Here is a 27,589-nt window from a genome sequence, read left to right as displayed (position 1 = left end):
AGTGCTGTAGATTCACTTGTGCCCTCCCTCTTCCAAGGAAGCATATGGCCATTGTAGTGTCATTCTTACATAAATAATGTATAAATGTAAATATACTGCATGGACATCTCTTTTTCTCACTCTTTATATATATTCCCCACCTCACCCGCCTGTGGGAAGACAGTCTAACAAAGGACTCAATGCCCATGTGCAGTATCACAGAGAGGAGCAGTCACTTGATCTTGTGTCTCAAAAAGATTCTTCAAATAAAAACAACTTGCAACACTCTGAACCCAACTCTAGATGGTAGACCTATGCAAAGCATTTGAATCTCCACCACTGCCTGCCACGAATAGATGTCTACTGGGTCAGTAACATTTTCTTTTTGTCTCTGTTAACCTTTAGGCCTAAGAATCTGAATATATTAAATTTGCATTATTCTCCTGCCAGTCGAACACTGATATCACACATAAAAAAGGGGGATGTCTTCACATAGAAACACCATTAACTCTTGGAACTCCTCCTACTCAAATCCAAGTACCTAATGTATTCTGCCTGAGCCAGCCACTCTTCAGGGGGCTCAATGGTAAGACTGAACAGGAGAGAAGAGAGTGCATATCCCTGTCAGGTTTTTATACCAACCGAGAAAAACTGGCACATTTCAAAATTCACCCAGACTTTGGTTCTACATATAAAGTTTTAACTGGTTGTAGAATTTAGATCTTAAGTTCATTTTAGCTAGGACTAGGAAAACCAGTTCAACCCCACAATGTCAGAAGCCTTCTCGTAGCCTATAGGCATGAGAGCTAAAGGGCTTTGTACTTGCGCTGCCAGACCTAGTGCACATTGTACTCTCCTAATGTTGTTCCTGGTTGCACTTCTTGCATAAACACATTTTTATCTTAGTGAAAAAGTGATCTAATGAATTTCATTAGTCTGTTCCCCATTTCCTTTCCAATAATTTTAGTGTCTGCATTAGTCTGAGAAATTGACCTGTAAGGTGATTGTCCCAAACTTTATATTACTGTGAGAATAACTGTTCTTAGGCCTTTGAGTAGGGTTCTATTATTTAGTGCCTCTCTGAATATTTTCTAGAGATGTGCAGACGTTACCTTTAAGTTAAGTTCATCTGGGTGGTTATTTGGACTGTGGTCTTCCCTGCCTGAATGTTTCCCAAGGACTCTTTGAGATTACCAATATGGAACTTGGCTCTAATCTCTCTCTCGTATAATTAATAGGCCTATGAATGGGGAAGTCTAAGACCTACTTCAGAATTAAATTTTTGTCTTCCAGGGCACTCCGGCATATAACCTCGACCTAGTTTGTGAACGTGAAGGTTATTTAGGTGGAAGTGAAGGGGGGCTTGTGGAAGGGCTCTGGTATCAGCTGATTGTGGTCATCTTTGATTTATGTGACCAGGTGGTCTGATGTTTCTCACATAGATCGCCAGTCGAACATTTTTCCTGCTTTGCCTCGTAGTTCCTGTTGCCTGCATTGTGTAGTTAACCAGGTCAGCTTTGCTGCTTCTCAGCAGCTTGCTTAAGTTATGTCATATACATCTAATGCAGTACATTCTTCACCTTGCATCCCCCATCCCTCTTCTCCCCTCCCCTAGTGAAAGTGTATTGTTATAAAACGAGAAAGAAGGAGCAACATCACTGACCTAGTCAGTGAACAGCTCTGCCTCCTCGTAGCTCCACCGGCAAGTAGAGCCCTTCGTTCCTCTGAACTCTGACCTCTGTCATGAGTTTGAGGCCCTCCTCCACCTGCAGTCCTCTGCCTGTGCCTCATCCCTGGTGTCTAGTAGGAGAGCTCTGCTCTTCTACTAGGCTGCCCTCTGCCTCTCTTCTCCATTTTTCCTCTTTTGCCTCTGTTTCACTCTGTGTGCTTTTCCTTCCGTGTTCTGCCTCTTTTGTGTTCCTTTTGTCTTTCGCTTTCTGCATTTCACTCTCTCCTCCCCGTTTCTTTCTCCTCACTCCGTTCTCTCTCTGTCTCGCTCTCCCACCTCTCTCTCTCCCCCGCCGCTGCTGCCCCTGTGGCCCTGTCCCCCTCCTCTCTCTTGCACTGTATTCCCGCCGCTGCTGCCCTGCGGCCTGCCCCCTTTTCTTCGCACCGTTTTCCGCCCCCGCTCCGGCCTCCCAGCTGTCCTCTCTGCCCTCCCTTCCTACTTATTGGTGGCTGCGCACAGCGGGCACGCCACTGGTGGGCCGCTGGCAAGCCCATCTGCACCTGTCCGCGACCCGAACACGACCAGCTCCAGGACCCCAGGCCCTGCCACCTGCCCCCTCTACACAGGAGGACTCATCGCACTCAGCCCAGGACGCAACAACTGCAAGCAAGAAGCTCCAGGCAACACACACGGTCCATTCAGCTGCCTCTGCTGTCGTCCTACCTGCACCACCACCAAGACACAGGTCTCAGCACAACCTACCCGCAACAGCTCATCGAACCCTAAACCCCGCATACCTCTTCAACGTCTGCTTCCTCCATAAACACGCCACCAACATCTGGGATCTCACTGACAGCATCACCCCGGACAACGCATTCCTCACCGAGACCTGGACCAACAACAACTCAGGCCCAGACATCGCCATCCCCCAGGGGTACAAGATCACCCGGAAAGATGTCCCCAGGCACCTGTCGTGGGGGTGGGGGGAGGGAATCGCCATCGTCCACAGGTCCAACCTCCACCCTGAACACACACTCCGAAGACTCCAAAGAAGCCACTAACCTGATGGAACACCTCCACTTCAAGCTACACACCAGCCCAACATCCACCATCAGGGGAACCATCATCTATCGCCCTCCCGAACCCCGCACACCTTTCACCGACTCCATCACAGACTTCATCTCCGCACAAGCCATGGCAGCCACCAGCTACACCTTGCTGGGAGACCTCAACTTCCACCTCGAGAAACCACAAGACCCCAACACCGCATCCCTCCTAGACAACCTCCACATCATAGGACTTCGACAGACCATGACAGAGCCGACACACTCGGCAGGACACACCCTTGATCCCATCTTCACTACAGGAACTGCCGCTACATTCAGCCACACCACAGAACTCGCATAGACAGATCACTGATGCATCCACTTCATGTTCAACTCACCCACCATCACCAGACCCTAACCCCAGCCATCGCATAGAAACTGGACAAGAATAACCGACGATCAGCTCACCACCGCCCTCTCTATCGCCACATGCAACGAGGACCCAAGCACCGCAGCACGCACCTTCCACAAGTGGATCACCGACTGTGCCAACACCATAGCCCCCCTCAAAAAGAACACCACCACCCACACAAAGAGAGCCAGCTGGTTCACCCCCGAACTCCAGGAATCAAGACGTACCTGTCGCCGCCTTGAGAAAATCTGGAGAAACACTAAATCCCCAGAAGCCCACTGAAACTTCAAAGCCGCCTCCACCGCACACCACTAACTCATCAGAAACACCAGAAAGAAGGCAATCCAGGACAGGATCATCTCCCCTTCACTACAAAACAACAAGGAACTCTTCAGCATCATCAAGGAGTTCACCCAACGGCGAGACAACGGGCATCCTGCCCTCACAGGACCTATGTGACAGACTCAACACCTACTTCCACCACAAAATCAAGACCATCTACGGCAGTTTCAACAAGGTTAACCCAAGCGCTGAGCCCACCGTCCAACAACCAACACCAACAAACCCACTATATCAACCTGGACACCCCTCTCCACCGAAAATACATTGAGAACCATGAAGTCCATCCACTCCGGGGCCCCCACTGACCCATGCCCCCATCATGTCTTTAGCAGAGCTGCAGACACCTTTGTCCCCAAGCTCTGCCTCACCATCAACTGCTCAGTAGCTGCTGCCACCTTCCTGGATGACTGAAGACACGCCGAGATCAACCCCGTCCTCAAGAAACCATCGGCTGACCCCACTGACCTCAAAAAACTTCAGGCCCATCTCCCTACTTCCATTTCCTGTGAAAGTCATAGAAAAAGCAGTCAACCGCAAACTCACCACGTTTCTAGAAAGCCACAAGCTCCTCGAAATCTCCCAATCCAGATTCAGGTCAAACCACAGCACCGAAACAGCCTTCCTGCCCGGAACAGACGACAAAGGAGAGATGGTGGCGCTCATCCTACTTGACCTCTCGGCAGCATTCGACACAGTCTCCCATCACATCCTGAAAAGAAGCCTCCACAAAGCTGGCATTAGAGACAAGGCCCTCGACTGGATCCAATCCTTTCTCTCCAGCAGATCACAACAAGTGAGACTCACCCCATTGCTCACAGAACCCACACCCACCACTTGCGGAGTGCCCCAAGTATCCTCCCTCAGCCCCACGCTGTTGAACATCTACATGGCCCCGCTAGCCACCATCGTCGGAAGCTACAGAATAAACAACATCTCCTATGTAGACGACACCCAACTCATCCTCTCCCTCTCCAACGAACCAGACAGAGCCAGACACAATATCACGAGGGCATGAAAGCAGTCGCCAAATGGATGAGAGATAGCTGCCTTCAACTCAACACAAACAAGACCGAGGTTCTCATCCTGGGCCCCCAACACAATGCATGGAGCGACTCCTTGTGGCCACCCACCCTTGGAAAACCGCCAGCCACGCCTGCAACCTCGGAATCATCCTGGACCCCGACCTCTGCATGATACCATCAGATCAACGCAGTCACCTACACTTGCTTCTGCACCCTCCGCCTCCTACGCAAGATTTTCAAATGGATCCCGCTTGAGCATAGAAAGACAGTCACACACAACCCTCATCACCAGAAGACTGGACTACGACAACGCACTCTATGCCGGAATCAATAAAAAAACTCACCTGCAAATTGCAAAACATCCAGAACGCCACCACCAGATTGATCCTCGACCTTATCGACACTGCCACATCTCACAGCACCTACACACACTGCACTGGCTCCCTATTGAAAAAAAGAATCACTTTCAAAATCCTCACCTACTCACACAAAGCCCTCCAGAACACCGGACCTGCCTACCTTAACCAGTGACTCAACTTCCACGTACCCCACTGGACCCTATGCGCAGCCCAGTTCTCCCTCGCAGAAGTACCCCACATCAGGAAAACCAGAACAGGAGGAGGCTCCTTCTCCTACCTTTCCACTACCACCTGGAACACCCTACCCATCGACATCAGACAAACCCCCTCCCTCCCCAGCTTCACGAAGGAACTGAAGACATGGCTTTTCTAATCCACTTCCGGGACACGCTACACCAGACCCCACACCCCTGCACCTCGAGACCCTAATGGGTGAGTAGCTGTGCTCTATAAACTCTGATTGATTGATTGATAACTTGGTTATGGCTGACTCAGTTTCTCTGTTTGATGGCTTCCATAGCAGTACTATCACGGTTTGAAGGCTTCTCACAGGGCACCCTGAATATTACAAACCATTCATTTAACTGAATATATTACTCCACTTCAATTTGAATGAATTAGTTAAAGTGGTCATCCTTCACCCAAAATGCTTTGACCCTCCATGTGCCTTTTTGTGTCCCAGTCCTGGGTCAGTGGCGATCTCTACTGGACATTATGTGGAAATACCATGTATCAGGATGTGGGCATTCAGGATTCTGCCAACACCCTAATTTCTTCCTGTCTTCATGGTCATTCTATATTCCCTGGCCACCACCTCAGCAACCAGGTTAGGGTGGGAGCAAAGAGGCTAATATGTGGTCTCGTGGAGAATTGTCCTCTGTTCACCTCACTTAACACCCCGTCTGCTGACTATTCTTTCACTTTTTGTTTGTCAAGCACACAAAAGGTGAAAGGAGGAATGCTTCCAATTTGTCTAACTACTGGCAATCACTAAGGCTAGCATTCCAAACCATTATTATTTTGCCCAGCATGTCAACTCAGTTTGGAACCAGTCATATGCAAATCAGTCTTGACCCTGTTCGGATAGGAACAGTTGAGCCATAACTGCCTGACCAGGTCCTCCCTAAACAGGAAAACAAGCTCCTCGAGAACAAATTTGCCCTGATTGGAGCTTGTCAGTCGGTGTAGCTTGGTTCCAGTGGCACAGTGAAGCTAGGACTCACGTCCAGGCATACCCTTTCAACTTTCTGTGGTACATCAAGCACACAAAAGGCGATGGGAGAAATGCTTGCTATTTGTGTAACCACTGGCAGTCACTCAGGATAGCATGGAAACACTCTGTTCTAATGCCCACCATGCCACCTCAATTTGTACCCAGCCTTCTGCAAATCCATCCCGACCCTCCATCACTGGTGAGAGATAATCAAGTTACTTGTATTCCCCTCTGGAGGGAACCTGGCCTGGTAGTTTGGGTTGGACTGTGCCTATTGGAGCAGGACCAAGAATTAATTGATTATTGACGGTCTCTGTCTCGAATGGCAAAGTGCAAAAAAAAATTTTGGTTTGGAATGCGACCCTGAATGGTTGGCAGTTGCTGATATTAATTCAGGCATTTCAACCATCACCTTGTTGTTTTTTGCAGAGGCCATCTGGATGGGTGATGTGCTCGGATCTATCTTCATAAGTCATTCCTGCCATGATGCCTCCAGTTGTGTTCCAGTCTACTTCCATCCATGAATGATTGGGTTGGGGACAGGGGCAATGGAGACACATATGGCTCAGTTTTCATCCTGGTCATTTCGAGTCTTAAGATGATCTTCTGTTTGGCAGGGAGGGAGACCTCACCCAATTTTGACCCATACATCCACATTTCAGTGTTGGCCTAATACTGAAATTTTCTTCTTGGCTGCCTGGTGGTCAGTGTGTCACCAAGTCCAGTGAGGCCTATTAGGTGGAGAAGCATCCGTTACCTGTTGAGAGCGATCTGCATCATCAGTTAATTGCATAAATAATCAGGGGATGATGGCATTCCTCGGTTTGCAGACCTCCATCACCTCCTCCGGGCTCCTGAATCACGGGGTGCTGGTGCTTCACACACTGGTTTTGCTGTGTTGCATTGTTAGTGGCGAGCCAAAATGAATTACAAGATTACAGTGTGCTGAGTGCAAGCCTTTACAGAAAGTGGCTGACATGTTGACTGTTCAAGGCCACACACCCAAAGTTTTCAATTTCAAATTTATTGGAACCCAACACTAGAGGCTATTTTGGTTTAATCATTTGATTTTGTACACTTCAGGTAACGTGTAAAATAATGGATTTCAGGAATCCTGTTTTATAAGATACTCTCAATTGTCTCATCAATCAGTTTTCTGTTGACTTCATCCAATAAAAAGCCATGTATGGTATGGGAGATTTTAAATTTGGAGTGCTTTTATATTTATATATGACCACCTGTTTTGAGAATTTCTTCTGCCTTATCCCCGTACCTTATCTATAATAACCACTGAGCCTCCTTTGTTGGTCATGTTAATGTGTTCTTCTTAGGTTCCTTCAAGGCCTTCTCCTCAGATCTCCTAATATTATCTACTTTCTACTGACGTTCAAAAGGTTTGTTTCAAAGCCCCTAATATTGCAGTTTCAGACATCTTGGATAATTTTGTTCATTTCTTTATGGTTCCAGTGTTTTCTTTAGTTTATGGTAATCAAATTCAACTAAAGGCTTTTCTTCATTCAGTTCATCCAAGATAAAAATTTATATTTTTAGGTGAATTTATATAACAAGATGTCCTTCAAATTTATGTGGAATTGCTAGTTGGAGGAAATGATAACCCTTTCTGTTAAAATGTATGCATCAGTTTAGTCTATTGCATCTTAGAAATATTTAGGACTGAATTTAGTTAGATTGTTGTGTTTTTCACCACATTTTGCACCACTGCTGTTATTTTCACATGCTTAGTCTGCCATCTTTTCTGTATTCCTTTCCTTCTGAACATTCATAAGATCTTGTGTTTAGGGCGATTTCCCTGGCGATAGAGCAAGATGGGGACTTACTGAGAGCTCCATGCTGGCTGCACATAATCCTTCCTAAATCCTCCATTAAAGTGCGATATTTGCAGCCCTAGTCTGGCATACACAAAGAAATTGCTGGGCTTAACTGAAGCCGTTTGTGACGGCGGAAAAGAAAACTCAGCATGAGGCTTGGCCCTAGGAGGCCGCACTGTAGGAAGCTGGCCTGGATTGTAGTGGGTACATAAGATACTTACACCTTATCCCTTATTAGTGAATTGTAGGCAGTGTCTAGCAGCTTAGGCTGTCTAGCGGTAGCTGTAGCAGAGCAGCCAAGGCTGAACTAGGAGACATTCGAAGCTCCTGCAATACCACTATAGTTACACAGTACTTATACACAATAAAAGACAATACTCAATCTTACCAAAAATAAAGGTACTTTATTTTAGTGACACAAGGCCAAAAATATCTTAGAGGCAATACTCCTTCTGGAGGTAAGTATAATACACAATATATACACTAGTAACCAAAATCAGATAAGTACACAGTAAGAAAATAGTGCAAACAGTGAAAAACACAATAGATTGCAATAGGCCAAGGGGCAACACAAACCATATACTAAACTAGTGGAATGCGAATAACGAATTCTCCCCAAGGCAAGTGTAGAGTGTAGAGGGGCGCTGGGAGTATAAGAAAACACCAAAGGTAAGTAAAATACCCCACCCAGAGCCCTGGAAAACAGGAGTAAAGTACAGCAAGTTTCCTCAGGACACACTACAAGTCGTGATGAAGAATTATACAAGAACCAAGTAAGACTGCAAGCAACCAACAATGGATTCCTGACCTGAAGACCTGTGGAGAGAGAGGAGACCAAGTCCAGTAGTCGATGAAGAGTCCAGGAAGAACAGGAGCCCCTGCCAACCTGGAAGTAGGTGCAAAAGTGGATTCTCTGGTTGGAAGAAAAGTACAGAAATGCACCAAAGAAGATAGCTGTGGTTTCCTGCTTGGTGCAGGAGATGTCCCACATCGAGTAGTTGGATGCAGGCTGTTTGTGTTGCTGGATTCCGCCAACAAGCCTTGATTCACGCAAGAATGTGTTTTGCGTCAAAGAGGATCTGCCGGACCCGGGGTGGACCTGGTGGTCTCAACTCATATGGGTGAGACAGAGGGGGCTCTCAGCACTTCAGAGAGCCCTTAGAAAACCAGGCAGCACCCACGGAATTCCCAGGTCACGGGGACAAAGGAGTTGGCAAAATGCGGTCATCGCAGCACTACACAGGAGGGTCCCACGCCAGCGGAGAACAACTCAGGGAGCTGGGCGTCGCAGGATAGAGTGCTGGGGACCTGGGCTATGCTGTGCACAAAGGACTTTTGGAAGAAGTGCACAGAAGCCCAAGGAGCTGCAGAAAGCGCTGTGCATAGGGGTACTGTTGCAGCACGGGGAGGCAAGCTCTTACCTCCACCAAATTTGGACAGCTGGACCTTTGGACAGTCTGGGTCACTTCAGTCCACCACCTGTGTTCCAGGGATCAGGCTCGTCGACAGGAGAGGAGTCCCAGAGAGCCATCATCGCAGAAAGGTGCCTGCTGAAGCAGGTAAGTGACTCTGTCGCTCCACTGGAGATTACTTCGGTTCTTCTGGTGCAGGGTGAAGACAGGCAGTCCTCAGAGCGTGCACACCTTGGAAACTGTTGCAGTTTCTGGCTGGAGCTGAAGTTGCAGGTCACAGTGGCCTTCCTGAATACTTTGTTGCTGCTACAGCGGTTCCTGGAGCCGTCTGCAGTTGATCCGATGGTCAGACGCTGAAGCAGAGGATGCAGAGGAGTCCTGGAGCAGTCTTGCAACCAAATCTAAGGAAACACCCAGAGGAGAGACCCTAAATAGCCTTGAGAGGGGGATTGGCTACCTACCGAGGTATGCACCTATCAGGAGGGGTCTCTGATGTCACCTGCTGGCACTGGCCACTCAGATGCTCCCAAAGTTCCCTGCCACCTTGGAAGATGGCTAATGCCAGGGACACTCTGGAGGAGCTCTGGGCACCACCCCTGTGCTGGTGATGGACAGTGGAGTGGTCACTCCTGTTTCCTTTGTCCAGTTTCGCACCAGAGCAGGGATTGGGGTCCCTGAACCGATGTAGTCTAGATTATGCAAGGAGGGCATCGTTTGTGCACTTCACAGCATTTCCAGAGGCTCTGGGAGGCTACCCCTCCCATGCCTGTAACACCTATTTCCAATGGGAAAGGGTGTAGCATCCCTCTCCTAAAGGAAATGCATTGTTTTGCCTTCCTAGGATTGAGCTACTCAATCCTCAGGAGGGCAGAAACCTGTCTGTGAGGTGGCAGCAGCTGGGGCTGCAGTGGAAGCCTCAGAGAGCTAGATTGGCAGTACTGGGGGTCCATGGTGGAGCCCATAGGGTGCATGGAATTGGCCCCCAATACCAGATTTGAATTGGGGGTTCAATTTCACAGTCGTACACACCTCACATGGCCATATTCTGAGTTACCATTGTGAAGCTACATATATGTAGTGCACGCTTATAATGGTGTCCCACACTCAAGAAGTCCAGGGAATTGGCCCTGGACAACGTGGGGGCACCTTTGCTAGTGCAAGGGTGCCCTCACACACAGTAACTTTGCACCTAGCCTTCAGTAAATGAAGGTTAGACATATAGGTGACTTATAAGTTACTTCAGTGCAGTGCAAATGGATGTGAAATTGTGTGTGCACTATTTCACTCAGGCCGCAGTGGCAGTCCAGAAGAAAGGTTTGTCTGAGCTCCTTATGTGTGGCAAAAGAAATGCTGCAGCCCATAAGGATCTCCTGGAACCCCAATGACCTGGATACCTAGGTACCATATACTAGGGACTTAAAAGGGGGTCCAGTTTGCCAATTTGAATATGTAGTCACTAAACTCTAGTGACAAATTTGGTACACAGAGAGAGCATACGCACTGGAGTTCTGGTTAGCAAAACTCCAGTGACTCAGTCAAGTATACGGACAACACACGTAGGCCACCAACTGTGAGTACTGGGGTCCTGGCTAGCAGGATCCCAGTGAGACAGTAAAAACACACTGACAAACAGGCCAAAATGGGGGTAACCATGCTAGAAAGAGGCTACTTTCTTAGACGCACCCTCTTCACTATGATGTGAGAGGCGGTGCCAAAACTATGAAAGGTCCAGATGAGACCACAAGAGCCATTGCAGGCCTCCCTGAGCTATCAATAAAGAGGGCAACAACAAATTGCTGACCCACAACTGACCTCATAAGCAGGCAGATCAGCTGAAATGTGTGTCCATGATGGTGCCTGATGTGATAGCAGAAAAGGCCAGGAGACTTCTTACAGGAACAGCTGTGAGGAAAGAGTGAGCCGAATGCAATCACAGTGGTTGGGAGTGTGGACAACTGCTCTCCCCAGATGATGGAAGTTAAAGATGGTGAAGCTGCGGTAGGCTCCATAGTCTCACCTCTCCCTAAGATATTTGCTTGAGTAGAGATGTGAGACTAGCGCCACTGATATTAAGCAGAGTCCCAACCCCACTAAACCACTGAAATTCCACAGGCAGGTCAATGAGACCAACAGCAGGTGGACTAGGCATGAGGTGAGCGTGAGCCAGCAGTGATAAGAAGCTAAGAAAATGGACGGCTGCTCTTCCCACATATATTTAATATAAATGACTACCCATATGGCCAGACTAGATCTAAAGATTTTTCTCAGCATTGCATTGATGCACAACCACAAGGTGGCGTCATGCAACTCTGTATGTGCTTCATCTCGCCCTTGAAGTGATATCAGAGATGGATATAATAGTCACTCCTTCTTCCTGATGTCAGCTTCTTTCTTAACTCTTTCGAACATGGAGCTTAACAATAAATCAAATGTGACAGTGTGCAGACTGCTAGAATAGAACCTTTTTGGATCGGGAAGAGAACACTAAACAGCATGGGGAGGTGGGAGGTGAATTTCTACCTTAAGTGACTTGTTCTTCTGATGGATACTTCTGACTGCAGATGCCTCCCCTTTAATTTAGATGTCAAAGTACCTCCCAAGGTGGTTGGTTTGTGAAATGCCTCAAACCAAGAAGTCCTGCAGGACCGAAAGGGCAAAATGCTCCTCTCCTGGACCTGGCTATCAAAGTAGTCGTGCTTTGTGAACCTGTGAATAGAACCCCACGTCGCACCCTGACAGATGTCCAGAACAAGTACTTTGTTTGCTAACGCAATGGTAGCAGCCTTGCCTCTGGTCGAATGAGCCCTCAGACTCTCTGGATGCTGCCTTTTGCAAGATGCACAACAGATATTAATACAGGGGACTTTCAACAGTTATATTGTCCTTTTCTGCTCTGCTTGCCCTTCTTTGTCGCAGAGAACCCCGCAAAGAGATGATAGTCAACCTGACAGTCTTGGTACTATCAATGTAGAAACTCAAGGCTCTTTTGGGGTCCAAGCGATGCAGTCTCTCCTCTTTTGAGAGATGAGGCAAAATAAAGAATGCTAGTTGAGTGATGGGTTGGCTGACATGAAAGGTAGTCACAACCTATGGCAGAAATTCTGCTTGGGTACTCAACTCCAGTTTGTCTGGAAATGATGCAGTATATGGAGGTTGAACAGACTGAACCTGCAGATCACTTATGCTGTTTCCTGAAGTTATCTCAGTGAGAAAGATCGTTTTAAGAGTCAGGAGATTTAGAAGACAGCTGTGCTTCAGCTCAAATGGAATACACATGATTGTGAGAACCAAATTAAGGTCCCAATGCAGCATCAAAAAAAAGGTGTGGGTGGTAACATATGATCTAAACGTATCACATCAGGTGATTTAAACAAGGATGGTAGATCTGGCAAATGCGAAAAAGGCTGAAAGTGCCAACAAATAACCTTTTATAGTGCCCACGGCGAGCCCTTTCTGGGCGAAAGTCAGTACAAACACAAAACATCCATCATCTTAGCTTGCAATGAGTTTTTTATGGCAGGAACTATACCAGATGGCAAACTAATCCTAGTGTCTGGCTTCAACACATATTGTAGATGGACGCCTGGCCACTAGAATAAAAATCCACATCTTCGTGAGGGAGGTCAATAGCAGTCAACTGATGCTGCTCCTCCTCAATGAATGGATGTATAGATTATGCATGTTCTGGTGCAGGACCCTGCCCTGTTGCTGTAACAGAATATCCTCCCAGAGTGGCAGCCTGATTTTAGAACAGTTGTTTATTCCCGGAAGTTCTAGTACCACACTCTTCTGGCCCGAACTGGAGCCACTAGATTGACTTGGACCCAGTTGTTCTTGATTTCCCTGAGAACTCAAGGTAGCAAAGATAGAGGCACTGTGACATAGAGGAATCCAGAGCTTCACTTTAGGAGTAACACATCGCAGAGAGAAAGCATTATTCTGAATTTTAAGGTGCAAAACTATTGACATTGTGCATTTTCAGCAGTGTTAAAGAGATCACATCAGGATTCTCCTCACTGCTGGAAGATGCTCTTCACCACCTCTGGGTGTAACTGCCATTTGTGACCCATTAACCATTGGTGACTGAGTTTGTCCGACCTGGTGTTTAAAGATCCTGCCAGGTGGTTCATGATCAAGAAAATGCCCTGATGGCTCAGCCATGTCCAGAGGAAAAGAGCCTCCTGGCACAAGACCATTAACTCACTCTGTCCTGTCTGATGCAGTGCCCCATGGCAGTGGTGTTGTCCATGAGAACCTGAAAATGCCTTTCCTAGATGGTCAACAGGAAGGCCTTAAACCCCAAATGAATGACCTGCAACTCCAACAGATGCATCCGTCACCACTGTTACCTCTGGGTGGGGTAGAGAGAAGGGTCTGCTACTGGTCCAACTGTAGTCAAGCTGACACCAGTTCCAACCAGCCTTTTGATGTCTCCTCCAAAACCTGGACGAAATCAGACAGGTTCCCTTAGTACTGAGCCCACTGTGACTTCAGTTCTCAATTCAGATCCCTCTTGTGCCTTCTGGCATAGTCCACGAGCAGGTTGCAGGAGGCCAAGAGGTCAGGAAGTCTCAGAGCTGCTCTCACCTAGACCGAGGACCAAGACTGAAACATCAGGATCGTACCCTAAATATCCTAGACTCATTGAATCATAGGGCAAGGCTTGAAATTGCACCATATCTGGAATAACTCTGACAATGGGAAACTCTGTGAATGTCAGAATGCCAAGGTTTTCCACAGGAGGAAAAAATTGTATTCTAATGTCCATCAATGCAAAATCCAAGAAATTTAGATCTTCTTTTGTCCATCATCAAACTGGAGCCATGTAGTAATCTCAAAAGTAAATTTTATTGATTTCCTTTCAGACAACGTAATCAAACCCAACCAACGTGTTTCGTCCCCAAAAAAACTTTATCCGGACTGTAATTAAAAACATATACAAATAGTCTTCAGCATTTACATAATATCATTCACAAAATCTAAACATATCATAACATTTTTGCAATACAACATCACTCCCAAAACGAAGAACACAACAAACCCAATTTTAAAAAAACATAACTAAATACAGAACCAACCACTTTTTATCTGTAGGCTGTAATCAAGATAGCATATTACAGATATACAAGTTAAGTACAATGTTCTTGCAAGCTTCTTTAGTACCTCTGGAACAATCCACATGTTTTTGACACAATAGCTTGTTTACAAAAATTCTTACTTTGAGAAACATAAAAAATAAAACGCTCACTTGATATATACATGTACATGTCATATCCAAGATGTTCACCATTATCTGTTGAACAAGAAAATCCCGAAGTGCTTAGGGCAATCCGAAGTGAGGTCTACATTTGTAACTTGAATCCAGTGGCACCGTGAGCACTGGACCCATGTCTGGGCATACTCCTCCCACTTAGGGCGGCTTTAGCAACACAAAGGATGATGGATAAAGTAATGAATCTATGTGAGTCCTAAGTGGCTAGTGTATGCCCAGACGAGGGTCCCTTGCTCACTGCACCACTGGACTCAAGCTAGCCTGGCTGATGAGTGGTGATACCCCGAAACCGGTCCCATGATGCTTGTTTCTGGGCCAAGGAGGACCTGGCTTGGAAGTTCAGGCTGGACTGTTACCATGACGGGAACTGGGCCAAGACTGAGTTGCATATGGCTGGGTCCAAATAGGGGTGGCATAGTGAGCAAAAGAATGAAGGATTAAGCCCAAATCTGTGACTGGATGTGAGTGCTTGAAAAGTTTCAGCACTCCGTCCATCATCCTTTTGTGTTGCAATAATCTGGGAAGACTATCACAGGAGAGTACTGACAGGTTAACGATTCATCCTTGTGTGCCCACCTGAAGATGGCATTGCGATCAGCAGGATGGCATCATGATCAGCATAGTTGAATATTCTGGCAGTGAATGGGTGAGGAAGCGCTCCCACCGGGGGCTTGGTGAGCAATGCCTTGTGGGCCCATTCCACTATGAAGCAGTTCATCACGTCACCCGAAGGGGCCTATCAACCAGTTGTATATGGACTCAGTGGAAGTGGTCCTTTCGATGCCCTCCAATATAACCATGAAGCACAGGTTGTTGCATCAAGACCACCCCTCTGTGTGGGCCTCCAGCTGTCCTAACAAACGTTGCAGGGTTACCAGGTGAGCTTTGTGTGACTTGACAGTATCCTCAGTGGCAGACACCCTTCCCTCCCCTTCATTGACCCTATGAGCAGTGTTCCTCAAGTCTTGACTGATCAGGGCCAAGTACACTTTTAGTTCCCCCATCATGCCCACCATAGTGACTTTAAGATCCTGGATTGCATGGAGTATGGAGGAGGTCTGAGTCCTTCCGTCCATCGCTGGACCACCCCACCAGTCTCAGCCTCATCCGTGGGACCAGTTTGTTTAATACATTTGTCAATCTTTTGCTGGGGGGCGGTGCTGCCTGTTTACTCTTAGCCTTGGTACTGTTAGTGAGGCCCAGCCCTGGCCTGGGAGCAGCAAGGAAGCACCAACAATGTAGTCTGTTGCACCACCAGCCCCTGAGAAGATGATTTGCCCCCGAGGAGTGGCCTAATTCATGTGTGGTACACATAAAGTAGTAACTCCTCAGCTGGGACCTGATCCACAGAGAACTCGGGTGAAGGGAAGCAGCATCGACAGAATCTCCACATGCCTCAGGCTGGTCTCTTCCCCCAGCAACAGCACCCCTCCTCAGCGTGAGGCATGATCACCGTCCCCTATGGTAGCCGCAGGTGCCATCTGTAACTTTTGCGGTCAACCCCCGATCGGGGGTGGAGTGGGAAGTGTGAGGGAGATGAGGGGGTCCTGCAGTGGATAATCAAGGTCAACTGGCCTCTGTGTGGTGGGCAGGCAAAGTCAGGCCTATTATGCCCAATGATGTAGTCAGCCGTCCCTCATCTGTTCCCCAGCATTTCCATGGTGGAGAGAGGAGATCCAGCCGCAGGAAGAAGAGCGTATGGGCCTAGGAAGAGAGGCCCTAGCAACCCCAAAGCTTCCACCCCTACAGTGCTCTGATATTCCCCCTCTGCCTCAGGCAGTCAGTACTGAGTCATTCAGGAGTCCGTACTACACTGCTAAGGGATGTGCCCCCTATGGTCGCAGAGCCCAGTAGCAGTCCCCAGCCGGGGCCGACACAGGCAGCAAGTGGTAAAGGTCACTCCCTCAAGTCCCCTAGCACCCTTCAGGGTGTCCACTTGCCCAGGCACCTCCTCTGACAGAGGTGAGTGGGCAAAAAGGAGGGTGTGAGATGAGCAGTAGAAAGCCTCTCTCAGGTGATTTCTATGGGCTGGAGGGGTCTCCAATGTAGCACCCTGCTTATAGCTTCACTGGATACAGAGCTGCTCTCCTAAAGCACGAGGCTGCTCGGAGTGCTGTCTCCACTCCGCTCCCTAGGTGGCCAGTTTCTGAGCCTCCAAACACGGGGCAGCAAGCTGTGAGATCATATTTGGGGCCCTGCTCGGGCCTGATGCCACTCCCCCCCAGCCCAGACTGGGTCTTCACCCCAGCAGCTGCCCCACACTGCCAGCCATGTGCGTGATCGACCTGTGGCTCTGGATGTTTTTGTGGGGTGGATTGACTTCCCCACTCCCCAGTGGCTAGTAGATTTTGGTAGCTCTTGTCGGCCACCGATTTTATCGCTACCCGGAGAGGATGACCCTCGGAAGCTGCGGTTGCAACAGATTTCGGACGAGGGATGCCAGAGCTCTGCTGAGAGTGACAACCATGTTCGGCTGCCAAGACACCCCCCCCCCCCCTTCTGAAATTTTTAGCTTTTCATACAGTAAATTGTGTAATGTAAGAAATTAGTCTTAGCAAGTTAATTATTCAGCAAACCAAGAATTCTTCTTACTAGCCTCTGAAGATTCCAAGGTTAACTCCTCAAGACCTTGCAAGGAATGTCTCTCCGTAGTCCAAGATAATAGAAGCTCACCTTTTCTTTTTAATGCAAAGAAAATAACTGGATAAAGTGGCTTTGAAGCTGAAGTAATTTTACTGGGCCTAGGCAGCATGCTGTCCTGTAGGCCTAGATGTTGGCTGCTAAATCCTTGACTCCTGCCTCGGAAGGCCTTTAAGGGCATGGGTCTATTGCTGAGGTAAAAGCCTTGTAATTGTTTTTGTGCCAAACTCATTCTAAAGCCATGAAATGGACAAAAATTGTTGAGGGTACTGCCTCAGGGGTGCCCTCTCTTTCTTATGCTTTTTACGTTGGCAGTGGACCAAAGGAAAGGCAAGAGGCATGCCTGCAACAGATGTCGTACACTTTATCTCCTTCTGTGGTGGTGACATGATCTTGTTCTTGAGAGATGGAAGAACAGGGCTTGAATCCACTTGGAAGAATTCTGGAATTTTTCTGGACTTGAAGTAAGCTATGTAAAAGCCTGTGCCTCTCCAATTGCAAAGGGAGGGAACAAACCACAACAATTGATAAACAGCAGTATTACAAAGGAACAAAACCCATTTTGCTACCTGTGGATGAGATTATATCAAGAGGGGGAAGACCTTAGAGATGAGAACATTAGGTCTAATAAAAGTCATTATATTGAGCTCTGGAAAACTCTACAGCTCAGTCATGGACCGAATAGCATTTGCCAAAATGGTCATTCTACCCAGTCTCCCCTTATTAATCAGCCTTTTGGTTATGGGTATTCATGCATTATTTTATGGTACAATAAATTTACTGAAGAATTTGTTATGAGGGAAAAAGAAGGCACATGATGTTGTTAAGCAAGCTGCAGCTGACAGTCCAGGAAAGGTTAGTTGAAGCCCCAAGCTTCGAACTTAATGAATTTGCGTCTTAATTGCAGTGTGTAGTGAGATATCTGGAGGGAGCATACTCAAATGAAATTGGCGTAGAAGTAGCAAGAGAAGAACAAAGATCACTTGTATTGCTGCTGTTAATAGGGAAGTACGTGAGAGGAGGTCAACAGTGACTACTCAAAGTGTTGTTTAAATGTTGAGGGCATGTATGCTAGAAATGGCTGATTTGCCACTGTACACCACATCGCTTCTATTAGGGAGTCCACCATAAGAGCACGGAATATTGATGGGATGGTAAATAGAGCCATGGACCAGAGTAGGCATAGTAACAATAGATAACTGTTTTGACAGGGGGGGAACTATGGTCCCTTGAGGTACTCAAGGAAGACAGTTATCTACAGGCCAGCCAGTTCTTGACATATGGCACAATGATTAGTATAATTAAAGTGAAATGTCGAATGAATACAATTGAGCTCTAAATGAATGAGATGATGCATCTCATAGTCACAATGGGAGAGAACCGCATGATGGGTAATTGGCTTTATATAATTCTACTCCTTACAACTAAAAATAACCAGGTCGCTGAGAAGGAGTAAGTCATTTGACGCCAGAGCCTGGGGAGTAGCGATGTCTACAACATTGTCTATGAAAGCTGGGTGGGAGCTGGTTGGCCTGTACACCAGGGTGCCGTGGATGGAGGAGTTGTGGTTGGAGTGGACCAGGAAGTGAAGGTGTTCCATGGTGGTGCATTGTTCTTCTGGGACGGCCTTGACAAGTAGTGAGGACTTGTGTATGATGGGGAGTCCTCCGCCCGGGCCGGAAGGGCCAGACCCTCCTTACGATGGCGATGTCTGGTCCTGAGTTGGGGTTGGTCCAGGTCTCGGTAAGGAAGGCGATGTCCGGTCGGGCGGTGTCGTTCAAATCCCAGAGTTGGGTGGCGTGCTTGTGGAGGGAGCGGATGTTCAGTGTTCATGAAAAAAGCATTGGTGTAGTCAGTAGGGTCAGCATTTTAGAATTGAGATCTGCTTGCTTTGCCAAAGCTTTTTAGTCTTTTTCGTCTCTGCGTTTGTCATCAGTCTTTTGTCAGTTCCTGCACTGTTAGAATGATGACTTCCATACTCCATTTATTAAGCATTTGTTCAGATTCCTTAATTTCTTTGCAATATTGCTGTTTTTAATTCAGTCTCCACTGGGTAATTATAGTTAGAACCATATTTCTATAGGAAAAACTTTTTTTTATTTTGCTTTGGTGCCATTTCACGAGCATTCACAAAACTTTACAAAACAAATTTAATCCACCTCAGCTCCTTCCTTGAAAGCTTAGGGGTGATCTGTCAAGCGGGGCCAATTTTTATTTTTTTAAAAAGGGTGTACCAAAACGTCTTTTCCCCCATGCAATTTCTCATAGAAAAATTATGGACAGCTACAACCAAAACAGCTGAACACCAAATTACACCAATCACCAAATTTGGCAGAAAGCTAGATCTTGGTCTAGAACGTATCTTCGTTGTAAATCTGTTCAGTAGTTTTTGAGAAGTTAACGTTCAAAATGTATGTGTATATCACGCCATGAGAATGAGCGAATCTAACAGATCAAAAGATATGATCGGCCCCCTCCACAATAACAAAGATGTGGTGGCTGCCATTTTAGGACTTGAGGTCTCAGTCCCCTGTCCTAAAAAACAGGTTATATAAAATATATGGGGGTGTCCCACCAGGCCCCGGGCCAAAAACATATATTTTTTTCATCCGTACCTGTGGAGCTCATGTACGTATTTTTTTTATTTAAAGAAAAGAAAGCTTTCTGCACATTCCAAAAGTAAGCACCCCTCAGATGCTCTTTGGGGGTAGGGGTGTGCAGCCCTCCTCCACGAGCCTTCTGGAGTCCCCATAAACCCCAGTCCCTGGGGCCGATACAGTGCTTAGTTTGTAAAAATGTAAGTGATAGGGTCCTTCTCAGGAGACCACTCTGGCCTGCACCATGCATTGCCTCTGCCAGCATTGCCAATAACAATACTAATACAACTACTAACCATTGCATTCCTACAAGTGTGATAATTCCAACTATTTCAGGGCACCGTAAACTATAAGAATGTTGTGGAGTAGTCTGAATTGTCATTTTATTGTACATTGAATTATTAAACAGTATTGTTTTGCTCATCTCAGAAACACCGCGCCATCATGTGATGGACTGTCATTAGTGTTGGTGTTGAAAATTAAGTGCTGGTGCCGTAAATCATAGTCTCAAATTAAGGACTGGGCCAGTACAGCAATTTATGGAGAGAGGGCATTGTAGGAAAGTGCCTCTTTATGTATGGTCACCCCCCATCAGTTTTTGCCCCCATTGCTGATGTGCATGAGACTGTTAGTGCACTGGAAGCCTGCCAACCAGGCCCCCAGTGCTTGTCCTCTCTCCCTAAATTGCTTTGTCAACATGGTGATTCTCTGACGGGCAAAACTTTACCCATGGTACCCAAGACGTAGATGGGAAAGGAGTCTCCAGGGCTGCAACATGAGTTTCTGCCACCCTGGGTGACCCACACAAATTGCTGGTGACAAGCCTGCCATTGCCGAGTGCCAGTGCGGTGCAAACTGCTCGGGTTTGACTGTGCCCTCATCAAGAGTGGCACAGTGCCATGCACTGCCTTTCATATAAGCCAGACACTTCTAAGGTAGGCATCTGCAACCCAGGAGGCATGGTGCATTATATTTGAGGTGCAGACATAGAAGCACTGATGTATATGTCTCTTTATCGTCCTTCTCATTAAGGTACACTATAGGTGCAGGCCGGTCCATAAGATAACATTGGACTTAAACCTAGGCACACCTGGGCTGCTGGCTCCATTATGGTATTGCCTAGTTATGTTGAGTTTGGTGTCAAACAATGTGCTTTCTCTCCCCTAACACAAATCTGGTGTTGAGGGACAGCTGGCATGCACCCAGGTTGCACCCCAGAGGTTCCCTACCTGTGTGCCACCCTTCTTTGTGCTAAGGCCTAGCAGCCCACGCTTTTTCTCTCGCTTGCTGCTGCCAAGACAGGTTTCTGACTTCCTGCCAGACAGAATGAGCACTCCAGATGTCAGGAACAAAGGCTGAGGCAGGAAGGAGGTCAGACCTCCCGCCCCCTAGCTTGGTAAATAGAGCCAATAGGGCGGTAAGCTTCAAAAGCATCACTTCCCCTGATAGCCATCTGTGCTGTCCCCTAGTGGAGGAAACAGCCCTCCCCCACAGGCACATTTAGTCATGGACAGGCAGGAATCAGGTATGCAGGACTGAACACACTCCCAGCAGGCCGACCACACCTCTGGGCTGAGCATCCCAGTCTGTGCACTAAATTTTGATTTCTGCCATCTTAGGAGTGGCAGAATACAAGGTTCTGAGTAGCTAAAGGTGACCTGTCCCACCGGATGTGGTCACTTTAGGGGCAGATTAAATATAAGAGCTAGCTGCCCATTGGCCACTAGTCTGCACACCCCTAAATCCAGGATTTAAGGGACACCCCTGCCACCAGAACCTGAGTTCTGATTGACTAACTCCAATGAAGGACCAGGGGAAGCTCTGCATCACCGACAACCTGACTCTGCCCACTGCATCAAGGCAAACAAGGGATAATCTGTCCCTGAGGCATCAGACCGGAACTGTGTCCTTGGCTAAAACTTGTCACTTCCGACCAGAGGGGCCCTTGTGGAAGACATAAGCGCCCTCAGACTCCCCTGAACTGGTGGCACCAGTCCCCTGCAGAAAGCAGGTAAAAGCGCCCATAGAATCTGATGTTTCGCTGGCAGTCGGGCCTGCTGTGGGATCGTCGAAAGCCTGGTGGTCCAGTGTCTTCTGGGAGTTGTAGTCCCGCCTGCTCACAAATTTCAGGCCGCCACACTGCTCCCGCAGATCCCGGGATGTTCCCAAAGGATTCCTACACCCTTACCTTACCACTGCCAAGGCTTGTGGGTTGCCAGTCTGGAAACTAACCCCCACACTTGACGATGCAAGGCAGAGCATGCTGCCTGCACCCGACATCTGCAACCCAGTCCCAGCTGAGATTTTGCTTCTCTTTGTCAGCACCGTTGTGTAAGTGGTAAAACCAGCACCAACGCGAGTCCCGATCAGCACCATGGCAGCTAGGACAACTCGGCACCCAGACCAGGTAAAAGTGAATTAACTGCTGTGACCTAGTCACAGGACCCACACAACCTTAACCCTGCAAAGGTTGATTACTTCACATACATACACAGTCTCCAGGAATGCCCGCTTTAACTTAATTAGCTTTTACGTTCTTCATAGGACCTACATCACCCCACATAAAATATCCCAGATGTTGGGCACAGAGAATGTCGGTTACCGCCGATGTACCGAGCAGGCTGCGGGATTTCTCCACATGTTATGGGCTTGTCCTCAACTAAGAGAATTTTGGGAGGGAGTGTTCCAAAGCATTTCTGATGTGACAGACTGAAGAAACCCTGCTTCCGTCCTGGTGGCTCTGTTGGGGTATTTTCCCCGCCCCAACTCCCACAAGGTTACAAAAGAATATATAACCTAGCATTGATCCTAGCGAAAAGAGAAATGACCATATATTGGAGGTCTCCAAGAGGCCCACACCTAGAGAAATGAGGAGAGACACTTTACTGAAGTAGGCGGAGGGCAGGACTCTCCATTTAGAGGTGGCAAGGGGCTGTTGTTCACTGGATACAGCCAGGGCTTGGGACCATCTGTTGGATTGTGTAAAGGAGCCGGCTTTGGATTCCCCTGACACATCCATCACATCCTTGGAACAGAGCGAGATTAAATTCGGTTCGTTTTGGAGTGTAAATTAAGATACAAATTAGCTCTATTTTTATAAATTGGTGTTGTATTTCTTTTGAATCATGTCAATTACTTATCATCCATTTTCATTCCGTGAAATGCTTAACATATGTTCCTCTAAGTAAAGCATCACTACTCTTTGCCACACTCCCAGGAGTGAGCTAAGGATTTACTAGTGGGAATCCAAGGACCATCTCTGGGGTATTGTGAGAGTATTACATGGTGAGAACTAACCCCCACGTCACAAAATATTCCACTTTCCAACAGGCATGCATTCCCCCTTCTCAAACCTTAGAGGCCCAGGGACCACATCCCTTGGAGCCTAAATTATATTTTGGGGAGAGGGCATGTGGCCCCTTTACTAACCCTGTGTAAGGCCTGAGGACCCCATCCCCTGAGGCTGATATGGTCATTTATTGGGGGGGGGGGGGGGCATACAACCCCCCTCTGCAAGACACCTTTCAGAGATCCCGGGGATCTCATCCCCCAGGGCTGAAATTATGTTTTGGGGAAGAGGGGTGGGGTGGTGTAAGACCTCCCTCCCCAAATCTTTGTAAGGTCCTGGTGATCCCAGAGACATTTTTGGGGTGGTGAAGTTGTTGGGGGGCCCTACACCACTGTAGTCTGATCAAATCAGTGTCTGAAGACCCCATGCCCTGGGACACTGTATTGTTGCCTGCCCAGGAGAGTGCCTTGCCCACAAACTACAGAAGAGTTCCCTTCCCACACATTCCTAGGCAGGAAGTACAACTTTGTTGTATCCCGGCGGGAGCACAGAAAAATGCTACCACCATCCAGCCAGGAGCAAAGTATTATCCGGCACATGTCACACCCAAGACAGCTGCTGGCTGGGGAGCAGACAGGGACTGAGGGGACATTTGGGCTTCACCTGTGGCAACCAGCTTAAAACAAAAATGTGGGTGCCCTGGGTGGACCCCCAGGATTAAAAACGAAATGTCCGATTCTTGCAAGAGCCAGGCTCTGGACTTAACACCATTCCATGCACAGCTGAAAGCTGTGTGCCATGTGTTGGGTACCCAACCTCACACTGTGCCCACTGGTGGGGGATAGGTGTCTGTGTTGGGCGCAGGGCCTGGCCACAGATTGGAACCTGCTCCAAACCCCACGCTGCACCTGGTGATGGACATCTTACTTTACACTTTTTTTAAACAGAGAAATTCACTGAAAAAAGGCAAAGGTTAAAGTTATAGTTTGGTGAGAAAGTCAGTTAAAACATAGCATTTTAAACAAATAAAACAACTGAAGTTCCTCACTTTGTTATTTCAAGAAACTATAAGTTGTGCCCTAAGCTAACTGTAAAAGGTGCCCTCGCCATGCACCTCTGGTAAATACCTCAGATGTTACATCTCTGATTAAATGTTCGAGGATATCATTGATAATATCAATGCAACATCTGCTATTACATCATTGATGGCAACACTATGCATCATCTGGTGTGAGTTACAGTTAATTTAGGGCACGAGTTATAGTTACGAGATAACTACAACTGTTATATTTTAGTGGATTTTTAAATTTAAAATGGTATGTTTTAACTGACATTTTTACTTTAACCTTTGTTTTTTTTCACTGTGCAGTAGAGGGTTGGATGTAGGTCTTGGCCTGTTGAAAGTCCTTGTGCCCACCCTAGAGTCCCCATGTTGTGATACGGACATAACAAAGGCCCCCCGCATTCCCCTCGGTGCTGGGGGGACGCCAAGCTCCAGGAAACCCCCTCAGCATAGTAGTCTGGCCTGAGAGGTCCTCCTTGAGTACGGAGGAGACCCCCTCAAGTTTCATTATACCACTGTGTCCTGTAAAGGCAGCTGCAACATTTCTGTTCTTGTTGAGGCCAGCCCGTCTGATTGCTCCTTACCGCAGGACCAGCACTGAAACAGCCAACGGGTAGAGGTTGGAGGAAGTCTCTTATAGCCAGTCAAAGAGCTTTATTTTATTTAATTAACGGTACCACTGCACTACTCCTGTGGGACCAGTCATTCACAAAAAGTACAAGCACACTTTCGGAGTCCGAATCTAGCTTTCTGCCAAATCTGGTGAAGTTTTTCTAAAACGCTTCTTAGAAATCATATGGTTATTTTTGGATTTCCTCTTTTTCTTGGCTCCCATTTGACAGATTACTCGGACCCTTCTGAAGAAGGTAGTTAAACTGTTTTTTGAGAATGTTTTGTGAAGATTTGTCAAACAGCACCAGAGTTATTGGCAAAACAAAATCCCTCTTCATAGGGAAACTCTGATATAACTATACAGTGGCCACTACCACTGTATTCTACGTGCACGTGTGTGTGAATATATACATTCTAACATCCTAATGTTCATATGTCATGTATATGAAATATTAGGATCTTAAAAAAAGCAATGCATGAAAGCATGGCAATCTGGTGTGGTTGTGCTCAGGTATTCCCTAGGCTAACTGGTGATGGAGCACTGTTAGATACAAGTTGGTCGGTCTTCCTGATAATAATTTATGGAGTACAGATACATAGGCGCCCTTTCCACTATTGAAGTGAGGTCAGGGGAAAATGTTCAGTTTATAATGGTTGCAAGGTTTAGCTTTGCACTTAAAATGTGGAACTGCACATTCCTCATAGTGTAAATTTAAAATCTAATCAATCCACATCTATTGTTTTCACCTATATCACCACTATATCTATTCACCACTTCTCCATGACTTTATCCTCCTGGGCATCCTGTGACACGATGAAAGGTCGATGGGAATTCAGTGTGTGAACGTTAAAAGCCAGTTAATTTGCCTTGTGCTTTCCTTCAGTGTGTGAGGTCGCTGTTTTGAAGTGCATTATGACCAAGCTAACCTTAATTATTTCTTTATAAAGTTGCGAGGAAATTATGGAAATTGGTAATAATTCCATATATTTAACCACCATGGAACAATTTGATTGGATTGCTGCTATAGAAATATTTACTGTTATTCACACCATTATTGTGAATTATTGCAAAGCTGCAAAACCCATATGGTGGGTAAACGTTTTTTGATTGAGCTGAACAATCATTATTTACATTTCTGAGAGTCTAAAATATTCGCACTTTCATATGGGTTGGCTTATAACATGTCTTTTTATTGGGCTAAAACGTATTGACTTTAACTATTACTACACTTTCATAACAACTTTAAACTGATAACCTGCACGTTGTTTTTTTCAGGGGTGGAACTTCTCTGTGACAGAGATGTGGACATGGCAACGAGAGTTCAGGACCTACTAGAGTTTCTCCATGAGAAGCAGCAAGAGCTTGATTTAACTGGGGAACAACATCGGAAACACTTGGAGCAATGTGTACAACTGCGCCACCTACAGGCTGAAGTGAAACAGGTATAAGGAGCATACGTACAAGCATGCATCTTCTGTAAAGAAGGGGAATTGTACTGTAACATTTATAAAGTACTTTCCTGCCTTTTGTTACGGCCCAAATGTGCTTTCTTATGGTCAGATAAGCAGTCACTTCTTTCGAAGTATGTGGATTGGAGAAAAGGTGTTTAAGTTATATTTGTTAATGTTTCGTTTTGGTATTAAGTAAGAGGCCCTGGAGAGTGTGCTCCTATTTGATGCAGGGGCATGTAATCATCACTTACGACAATAGTTGTAGGCAAAGTATTACAAGCTGCATATACAAACTGATAGGATTGTGGCGTGAGATTTAATTGGATACACGTTTTGGTAAAATGCAGATCTTGGCTTCTCTTAGGCGTTTTTAATGGTTGATGATGGACAATATTCTCTTTAGGTCTATGTGCAAAAGCTTGCATGTTTGTACAGAGTGTGAGCTTCCACCATTCAGTTTTTTAAAGGCTGAATTGTAATATGTGGGCCTGTCTTGATCTAAGGTTTCTCCTTTATGTGTGTAAGTTAAGTTTGTGTTGTTGGAAGGCTGGTTCGATTCCTCTGTATTGCACATTGTGCTGCACAAAGGGTTTAGAAAGTATATTCTTCTTGCCACTGGTATCCAGTGTGGAGCTTTGAGGGTATTGTTTGATATTTTTTAGGTTAACTACTAATCTAGATGCCACATTCTGGATTCTCTGTAGCTTGACAATTTTCTGGTGAGTTTAATGCAGAGACTATTTGTATAGTCGAAAAGGGACGTCTTTAGAGCTAGTGACGTGTGTCATGTGTGGTAGTCTTAGATAGCAGAAGATTATTTAAAACATTCTCATTGTCTATCATGGATCTCTTGTCAGTTTGTTGACTTACGATAGAAGTGAGAGGTTGGAGTCTGATTATGCTAAGGTTTTTCACTTTCCTGTGTCTGGCTGGAGGCAGACCAATTTCCAGGGTTCAAGAGGATATAGGGATGATATTTTTCCAGGATGTTCAGGTGAGTACTTGACCATTTGAAGAGTTAAGTTTGAGATGATTCTTTTACACATATTGTTCCACTGGTATTAGACATTTGGCAAGCCTTGCTGAGTCTTGATTTCAGAGTATGGTTCCAGTTTTAAGGTGATCAAAGTATTGGCTGCGTAGTTGTAGCATGTGAGGTTGAAGTAGTTAACTGTGGAACTTTGAAAACAGTTAAAAGCAGTGCTGTTTGGTGAAACTTGTGGGACATCCATTTGGCAGGTGCATGACGATTTGTTGAAACAATGTGTTTGCAGTTTGGAATCTATCCTTCTGACAGGGCTTTATCCAGTTAAACTCAGTTCCCTGGATTCCATTTTCATTTAGTCTTTGGGTAGTAGTTGGTGGTCCATTGTATCAAATG

The 27,589-nt window shown here is 46.6% G+C and overlaps 1 protein-coding gene across 7 annotated transcripts in view; it reads left to right on the top strand.

Annotated features, from left to right (window-relative positions):
• Positions 1–27,589, top strand: part of TRIO (trio Rho guanine nucleotide exchange factor) — a 3,522,386-nt gene that overhangs the window by 984,155 nt on the left and 2,510,642 nt on the right. For all 7 annotated transcript variants that reach the window (XR_011200906.1, XM_069219639.1, XM_069219640.1 and 4 more), the window contains exon 15: positions 26,033–26,199. Coding sequence is in view for 6 of the 7 variants with exons in the window: in XM_069219639.1 (XP_069075740.1) it covers positions 26,033–26,199 (167 nt within the window). In the remaining variant the exon portion in view is untranslated. The remainder of the gene's footprint in view (positions 1–26,032; positions 26,200–27,589) is intronic.

The sequence above is a fragment of the Pleurodeles waltl genome, chromosome 2_2, assembly GCF_031143425.1.
Source record: "Pleurodeles waltl isolate 20211129_DDA chromosome 2_2, aPleWal1.hap1.20221129, whole genome shotgun sequence".
NCBI lineage: Eukaryota > Metazoa > Chordata > Amphibia > Caudata > Salamandridae > Pleurodeles > Pleurodeles waltl.
The sequence above is the reverse complement of the archived record's forward strand: the minus strand, read 5'-3'. Positions and strand labels throughout refer to the sequence as shown.